Source organism: Engraulis encrasicolus, chromosome 24 (assembly GCF_034702125.1).
Source record: "Engraulis encrasicolus isolate BLACKSEA-1 chromosome 24, IST_EnEncr_1.0, whole genome shotgun sequence".
In the NCBI taxonomy this organism is placed as follows: Eukaryota; Metazoa; Chordata; class Actinopteri; order Clupeiformes; family Engraulidae; genus Engraulis; species Engraulis encrasicolus.
This window is the reverse complement of record NC_085880.1, coordinates 22833728-22843512: the sequence shown is the minus strand read 5'-3', so window position 1 is coordinate 22843512 and position 9785 is coordinate 22833728. Positions and strand designations below refer to the sequence as shown.

General features: G+C 43.9%; 1 protein-coding gene across 4 annotated transcripts in view; it reads right to left on the bottom strand.

The window, feature by feature from the left end:
* Positions 1 to 537: 537 nt before the first annotated feature.
* The window catches only part of erlin1 (ER lipid raft associated 1), a 117942-nt gene continuing 108694 nt past the window's right edge, over positions 538 to 9785 (bottom strand). For all 4 annotated transcript variants that reach the window (XM_063191481.1, XM_063191479.1, XM_063191480.1 and 1 more), the window contains exons 11-12: positions 4489 to 4568; positions 538 to 4077 (exon numbers count right to left, since the gene is read on the bottom strand). In XM_063191481.1, coding sequence (XP_063047551.1) covers positions 3898 to 4077; positions 4489 to 4568 — 260 coding nt within the window. In that variant the 3' untranslated portion in view covers positions 538 to 3897. The remainder of the gene's footprint in view (positions 4078 to 4488; positions 4569 to 9785) is intronic.

Here is a 9785-nt window from a genome sequence, read left to right as displayed (position 1 = left end):
CTGTTTGCATTTCACCATAACTTGGCTACACATGGCTGTTTACAAACAGGTTTCAACTAACACCCATTACCCTCCCCCAAAAAAACCCTCACGTCTACCCACCCTCCCGGTCTGTATTAAGCCAATGTGGTGCCCTTGGGCAGTATACCTCACCGGTGCCCCCTTTATAAACAATATTTGTAAAGTTTGTGTCATGTAGTGCTAGCCTGGCTCTCGCGAGACCCCTAGTGCTTCGTGCATCTTCGTTACACTTCGTGAGCTCGCATCTGCGCGAGAGTCAGGTTAATGTAGTGCCCCCTCACTGGTGAAAATTGTTGGGTGCCCCTGGGCACTGTGCCGCTGGCCCCTATGGATAATCCGGCCCTGCCACACACACACACACACACACACACACACACACACACACACACACACACACACACACACACACACACACACACACACACACACACACACACACACACACACACACACACACACACACACACACACACACACACACACACACAGAAAATACTGATACTTTTGGCATTTCAGTGGTATCAAAATAGGCTTTATTTTACAATATCGAACACTTCATCAAAATGTTGTTGATTTTGCATATAAAGTTTCTTGTAAAATCAGGAGGCTCTGGCTGCTCTTCTTACGCAGATTTTTAAAAAAGAGAGCAAGCATACACACACACAACCAGATTACAGTGTGTGAACACATGCACACACACACACACCCACACACACAACCAGATTACAGTGTGTGAACACACACGCGCACGCACACACACACCATGTGTGAGAGCGCACACAAAGTATCAGATTATCTTTGAAAAAAAAAAAAAAAAGCCACACACAAACAAACACCACCCCCATCACCACAGTAGACAGTATGTGTCATGTTCCAAAAAAGCCCCACACACACACAAATAAGGACACCCACCCTCCGATACAGGCTAGCACTAGCACTAGCATATGTAGACTGGAACACACACGCGCACGTATGCACGCAAGCACATGTGTGTGTGTGTGTGTGTGTAGGGATAGTGTGTGTGTGTGTGTGTGTGTGTGTGTGTGTAGGCCTAGTGTGTGCAATAATGAGTAATGTTTCACAGAGCCCTTTAGTAATTAGCATCGCCCTGATCAACCCTTTAGCATCCGCGATCGCAATACACTGCTGACGCTCAGGAGAGAGAGAGAGAGAGAGAGAGAGAGAGAGAGAGAGAGAGAGAGAGAGAGAGAGAGAGAGAGAGAGAGAGAGAGAGAGAGAGAGAGAACAGCAGCACAATTCCTCAGTGATTCAAGCCTATTTTTAAAAAACACAACATTCAGTCATCCCTCCCCCAACACACGCACGCACTCACACGCACACAGCATTTGCCCCCACATAAATGCACATTAAGGCTTCCCACACACACTATTGCACCCCCAACAAAATATAAATCAAACAATACATAATCACACCTACCACACACACACACACACACACACACACGCACACACACGCACACACACGCACACACGCACACACACACACACACACACACGGCTCATCTCCGGATCTCCAGGAGCGATGAACACTCCCTGAAAAAGTCCCTTCACTCCTTAGGACCATTTACGATGAAACGACTACCTCACTAAGACGAGTGATTAAGACTAGCTTCAAATCAAAGAATTAAGACTTGCTAACCATGAGGCGCGAACTAAGGCAAATGCATTGTGTGTATGTGCGCGCGCGCGTGTGTGTGTGTGTGTGTGTGTGTGTGTAAAACTCCTTGGGGTGCCGAAGAAGATGAACCCCACAGAAGTCTGAGGCATAAGAAGCATCAGGACTACAAAGGCTCAGCACCACATTACCCAGAGTTCCTTGAACAGGAAGCAAGAAACCATTTAAAAAAAACAAAAAAAAAACAGTGCATGCTTGTAAGAAGAACAAAAAAACAAACGCTAATTAACAATTATCGAGCTTAAAGGTTGCCCTTGAACAATAGCGTGTTTCCCCGGACAGAGTTGAGGGATAGGTCATTCTGCACGCAACAGCTATGTTAATGCCAAGATAACGTGACAGCTACTGCTTGCAGCCAACCTGCACACACTTCCATAGACACGCCATTGCTGAACAGCCAATCACTAGCGAAATAGCTGTTTCATGCAGCTAACATCTGCATATCTGGGAAGCTGCGCAAAATGTTAACACAAACAGCTAATTCAGACTCTTGCTTACGCACTCTCATGGCAACAACAACAGCCGTGACAACAACAGCCCGGCGACCAGACCGCTACTTAGCACCACAGCTAGGAGGTTGCAGTCATTACGCGGGCACTAACTAGATCTTGTTCTATTTGAGGGTTGTCAGGGTGAGTGTGTGTGTGTGTGTGTATTGTTGAAAAAGGTAGGTCTGCACACTGCCGATAAGCTCCAAAAATAAACTTTATTATTTAAAATGCAACGTTTCTGAGAGGAGTAGAGCAGGACAGTGCTGATGTCGATATTCCCTCATTTCCTCTGTGTGTGTGTGTGTGTGTGTGTGTGTGTGTGTGTGTGTGTGTGTGTGTGTGTGTGATATTCCAGTTAGCCAGCGGCTGACCCAACTGCCCTCTAAATGTAGCTAAAGCCGCTCTAGTCAACACACACACACACACACACACACACACACACACACACACACACACACACACACACACACACACACACACACACACACACACACACACACACACACACACACACACACACACGAGTTGAGTGTTAAGACCGCTTAAGAGTAGCTGCAGTAGTGGTAGTTTTCTAGCCTACAGGTCATAGCACCCTGCAGTATGGCCAGTCTCACTAGCATCAGGACACACACGCACATGCGTGCGCACGCACGCACAGACACACACACACAGATCTTACTGAAACAAATACACACACACACGTCCCTGAAACACATACAGACACACAGACAGACACACACCTCAGAATAATCACACACAGGGGTGTAAATAATATTCAATATGTATCGATGCATCCAACGGCCGACGATTGAATCGAATCGTATCGTGGGGCATTCTTAAGTATCGCAAATAATCGAATCGTTGGCCCCCGCCCAAATGTGCAACAAAATAGAAGTGGAAAAGTAATTGGAAAAAATGGAATTGAATCGAAAGGTATTGTATTGTGGGGCATTCTTAAATATCAAAAATAATCAAAACACTGCCTTGTGAAATCGATATCAAATCGTATCGTCATGGAAGCTGTGATTTACACCCCTAAACAAAGCATACCCTGAAACACACACAAACACCCCCACACATGCAGGAGACACAGCCAATCCCCTACATACATACATACATACATACATACAGACAGACAGACAGACAGACAGACAGACAGACAGACAGACAGACAGACCATCTCGTACAGAACCTTAGTCAGACACACAGACAGACAGACAGAAATACAACAATCATCTACAGATAGGCAGCCAGATAATCCCCTACAGACACAGAAAGGCAAAAAGACAAGACCATCCCTTACAGACAGACAGACAGACAGACAGACAGACAGGCTAGTGCCCAAGTCGCATTTCAGTCCAGGGGCAGACAGACAGACAGACAGACAGACAGACAGACAGACAGACAGACAGACAGACAGAAAAGGTAGCCAATCAGACAAGACAGGTGGTCAGACAGGTCGTCAGGGGATTCAGGGACAGACAGACACAGTCAGGCGGCTACTCCGCATGTTTGAGTTTGAGGCCGCTCAGTGTGCCTTTAAAGTTGGTGGGTCATGAGGAACGAGGGCACCCAGCTGCTCTGTCTCGCACAAGCACACAAGCGCACAAACACACACCTCAGTGTGCCTTAGAGCTGGCCCTTTCGCTGGGCCCCAGCCCACAACACACACACCCTCTCCTCTGCCTCCTCAGTGTCCCTTGGAGCGGCCCCTGTGCCGGTGCTTCTCTTCGGACTCCTGTGCCGTGGTGTCCCCCTGCAGTGCGGTGTCCACAAACATCTGGGGGATGTCCTGGCCGAAGTAGATCTTGCTGTTGGAGGCTATGGCCTGGTACTTCATCAACTGCAGGTACTCAGGGGTCAGCTTCACCTGCGCACACACGCACGCGCGCACACACACACGCATCAACTATGCATGTAAGGCTCAAAAGACAAAGGGACAGAGGTCAAAAGGCTTCAATAACAAACACAAACACACGCACACGCACACACACGCACACGCACACACACACGCATGCACACGCACACGCACACGCACACGCACAAGCGCACACACGCACACGCGCGCGCACGCACGCACGCACAAAAGTGCATTATCTACACATTATCCATTATCCGTATTATCTACCCTCAGAAAAAGATGTCAATAGGTCTTCTTCACGCAGACACACACTTCCACAGCTACCTCTACAACACAATCGAAATATAAATAATGTGTTAAATGTGTGTAATAATGTGTGAAGTGTGTGTTTGTATGAGTGTCTGTGTGTGTGTATGTTACCCTGTTGGCTTCTGCAATCCTCTCTGCTGTGTAGTATTCCGCGTCTGCGTGGGCCTTCTCCCGAGCCAGGAAGGCAGCGTCTAACACACACACACACACACACACAGACACAGACACAGACACAGACATACACACACACACACACACACACACACACACACACACACACACACACACACACACACACACACACACACACACACACCAGAGGTGTCAAAACTTAAAGTTAATTCATGGTACATGTACAACACTCTTCAGTTTTCAGAGGGAGAGCGCAACCCGGTTTTAACACTTAATTTTTGGCTTGTTGACGTTTCACCACTGTCCAACTGAAGACTGAAAAGGAAAATTTTTAGGTGTGGAGGGCCGCCCTCGCTAAAACCTTGTTAAGTAAGTACAACACTAGCACAATTTACATAACTGTTACACCTGTTACATAGCCGTTTACTCCATTTAACCTAATGAGGTAGATCAGTGATTCTCAACCTTTTTTTGACAAACGCCCTTGATCTTATCATAAGCCTCCCAAAGCCCCCTTGACCTCATCATAAGCCTGCCAACACCCCCCTTAGTATTGAAAAATAAAATAGACTAATGGGTCATTTCACGTGAAATCAGACACTTTGGGACCCGACCGACCCGGATTTCAATCATACTTGATGTGCCTTTTCAGTAGCAAGGTAGCACCCCAGAACTGCATTGGTTTGAATCTGACACTAATATTAAGGGAGAAACAGACTAGGAAAGGTTCACATGTGAGGGTAGGACACTATACATTCAGCCTTGAATATATCAGTCAGTGTTAGTCACAAAAAGATGCCTGTGGTGTTGTTTGAAAGCTCTTTTCTGGCTCTACATATTACACAATCACCTTGGAATACAACTACTCTCAGAATATGAATTATGATAAATTGAAAAATTAAAAATTGAATATCTAAAAAACTCATATTTTAAAATGGCCAGTTCCTTGTCCAAACGTAGCCGGCAATGTCATGAGCAGCACCTAAAATGCTGGTGTTCGGTTTGTTATTCATTTCAGAGAGAAGTTGACTCACAAATATGGCGTCATACAGACCACTTACTAATAATATGGTAATACCATAGTAGCATCACATGACAAAACAAAAACAAAACAAAAATGGTCAGTGTCCATGGTCCCAGGTTTCAGAAACTAAGGCAGATGTCCATTTATACACACCAAATGATGAAATGTGAATGTTTGAACATTCCTTCTCTGTGTACCTGTGCCATCTTCCCTTTACCGTACTTTAAAGAGATAATCAATGGCTACACTCTCATTTTGTACTCTACCAGTGCATTTGAAGCAGCAGCTTTTGTAGATAATGTATAAGTACGTCCCGTTGCAGTTACAGGTTCCACTACCAGAGGCACATCCTGATGATCCATGACAAGTCTATCTGGTCTGAAGGGAAAAGTGAAGGATGGAGATGGCCCATGAGGATGCAAGAAGTTCAGTTTCACCTCTCCAGTGCTCGGCATACATTCCTCAAGTTAATAAAACCGACAAACAAGGGACAAACGTTTCTGGTCTAGCCCATCATCAGTGTGATGTTCTTGACATTATCCTTGACAAATTCAAACAGTTGGTATGGCGTTACAATTTAATTGTCAATAGGACGTTGCAGACTTGCTCGTGCAGCAAGCCATTTAACTGTCCCTCCAACGCCATCACATGGACCTTTGCCATGTGATGTGGCAAAAAAAGTGCCACTCTGCAGGTATGTGAAAATCTGCCTCGTGGTGGCACAAATTTGTTGTGTTTTTAAGGTTCTTATATTGTGCAGCACAGCCATCAGAAAAAATATAGGATCTTCTTTGGACGTTCTGTCATTGATGAAGTGTCACTGAGTAACTGAATTAGAAGCTTCTGAAACAGATGTACAGCAATTGTATCATGAATGTTGCAGTCTGAAATAACAACAAAACAGATTTTTTTCCCCAGTTTCAACTGATCTTGGTAGTAGCATACAAATGGATGGATTGTGGCCTGCACTGGTTGTTCCAGTGAAATGATTGAATAGCATCTTGAATTACAAAACTATAGTTTTAAAAATGTTCCTGGTTCAAGGGAGTCAGTCAAGGATAATGTCAAGAACATCCATTGCCAGTTTGCCACAACAGAGATGTACCATCATGAAGCTGAGAACCTGTTGAAAAGGTTTGAATCTGCAAGACCTATTCCAGGTACTCAAAAACTACACAGCTTCTGCCCATTGTCAATGGACACAGTGGAAGTTAGGCCATTTTGAGCATTCAGAGAGCTCAGTAAAGGAGTGTGTTACATTTTCAAGCATCAAAGGGTATGTTGTAGCTGTATATGATGGCAACTGGTGGCTAGCATGTGCTGAGGAATGTATGGCGAGCACTGGAGAGGTGAAACTGAACTTCCTGCAGCATCCTCATGGGCCATCTCCATCCTTCACTTTTCCCTTCAGACCAGATAGACTTGTCATGGATCATCAGGATGTGCTTCTGGTAGTGGAACCTGTAACTGCAACGGGACATACTTATACATTATCTACAAAAGACACAGCTGCTGCTTCAAATGCACTGGTAGAGTACAAAATGAGAGTGTAGCCATTGATTATCTCTTTAAAGTACGGTAAAGGGAAGATGGCACAGGTACACAGAGAAGGAATGTTCAAACATTCACATATCATCATTTGGTGTGTATAAATGGACATCTGCCTTAGTTTCTGAAACCTGGGACCATGGACACTGACCATTTTTGTTTTGCTTTTGTTTTGTCATGTGATGCTACTATGGTATTACCATATTATTAGTAAGTGGTCTGTATGACGCCATATTTGTGAGTCAACTTCTCTCTGAAATGAATAACAAACCGAACACCAGCATTTTAGGTGCTGCTCATGACATTGTCAGCTACGTTTGGACAAGGAACTGGCCATTTTAAAATATGAGTTTTTTAGATATTCAATTTTTAATTTTTCAATTTATCATAATTCATATTCTGAGAGTAGTTGTATTCCAAGGTGATTGTGTAATATGTAGAGCCAGAAAAGAGCTTTCAAACAACACCACAGGCATCTTTTTGTGACTAACACTGACTGATATATTCAAGGCTGAATGTATAGTGTCCTACCCTCACATGTGAATCTTTCCTAGTCTGTTTCTCCCTTAATATTAGTGTCAGATTCAAACAAATGCAGTCCTGGGGTGCTACCTTGCTACTGAAAAGGCACACCAAGTATGATCGAAATCCGGGTCGGTCGGGTCCCAAAGTGTCTGATTTCACGTGAAATGACCCTAATGCCCCCCAATGGTAACTAAGACCGCCCCCACTCCGATGTATCCTTCTCAACGCCCCCCTAGGGACCCCCCAACATCCCCTGGGGGACTGTAGCGCACCCGTTGAGAAACACTAAGGTAGATGAACCGTTACTGAAAAACACTGAAAACCTAACAATAACCCCACCAGCAACTTGTCTTACAACCAGCTGACTCTGTGCTGGTTGGATCAAGTACACAGGTCTACTGGACACTCAGAAAAACACCTGCTAAATCATGCTAGCTATCACACATACAGTACATTCATCCCCTGTCAAAGTGGCTAGTAAGGTTTTTTTCACCAGCGTTTAGCTGGTTTGCGGGTGTTCATTTAGATCATCTAACAGATACAACACTCTTAGCCAGAGAAAGTGGTTCCCAAACGTTTTTCTCTTGTGTACCCTCCCCACGTCTTTTTTATTATACCATGAGTAACCTCCCTCAGTTATTCTCTCTACATCTCTTCCTCGGACAGTCCCCATGTGACTGCTCAATACATTTGTACATTTTTCAACGCACCTCCTGAAGTGTGCCCAAATACCCCTAGTGGTTCGAGTACCTGCTGAAGTGTACCCAAATACCTCTAATGGTACACGAACCCCCAGAAGTGTGCCCGAATACATGGGTTCAATTTTTTTGTTTTCTCCTGACTGCACGAAACTGAGCTGCGCACAACTCAACCTCTGATTGTTGGAAATCGCTGTCGGTCGAAAAAATTAGCTCACGTGGTTGGCTGCCAGTCCCTACTCACAACACCATGTTTACATATACACCGCATTCCACATTATTATGCAAATGACATTTTTCGCTGTTTCCCCAAATAATCAATACAAATGACAGTCGTCATAATTTTCAAGTCATCAGCCATTAGAGTACAATTTTAAAGTTTTTGAATGAACCTTCCAATGATAACGGTATTTTTTTAAATAATAAAAAACTTTAAATGCTCTGTTCCACATTATTACGCAAAATAGTTTTGTAGTGTTGTAATCCAAATGTCTTTCTTTTTTTCCCATTTACCTCAAAACAGTTGGAATTTGGTACCTTCTAAATTACATTTCAATGTTCAATACTTGGTGATAAGCTCTTTGTCTTAGTAACTGGAATGCTGCAATTAACATTGAAGTCAATGGTAGGGCATTGCATGGGAGTTATGGAAGCCCAGATATCCTTGATGCTTTGCTCTCAGCTGTTTTTGTTTGTTTGGTCTGGTGACCCACACTTCACTCTTCAATATACCCGTAGATTTCCATGCCACGTTTAGGTGCTTTTGAGGTGATGACATTCTAACGCACCAGACATAAAACCCCATTGAAAATGAATGGGATGCTATGTCTGGTGAGTTAGAATGTCATCACCTCCAAAGCACCTACACGTGGCATGGAAATCTACGGGTATATTGAAGAGTGAAGTGTGGGTCACCAGACCGAACAAACAAAAACAGCTGAGAGCAAAGCATCAAGGATATCTAGGCTTCCATAACTCCCATGCAATGCCCTGCCATTGACTTCAATGTTAAACGCAGCATTCCAGTTACAGCTTATGACCAAGTTTTGAACATCGAAATGTAATTTAGAAGGTACCAAATGCCAACTGTTTTGATGTAAATGGGAAAAAAGAAAGAAATTTGTATTACAACACTACAAAACTGTTTTGCGTAATAATTTGGAACAGAGCATTTTGGGCATTTTAAGTTTTTTGTTATTTAAAAAAATACCGTTATCATTGGAAGGTTCATTCAAAAACTTTTGAATTGTACTCTAATGGCCGATTACTTGAAAATTATGACGACTGTCATTTCTATTGATTATTTAGGAAAACGGCAAAAAATGTCATTTGCGTAATAATGTGAAATGCGGTGTATATAAAAAACCCATCTATACCCCTAGTGGCTTGAGAACCCCTAATAGGGAACCACTAACGCTGGGGACACATGGCAGGCAAACTCAGCAAAGCGAAGAGAGGCGAAATTCAGTGTTCCATTCTGA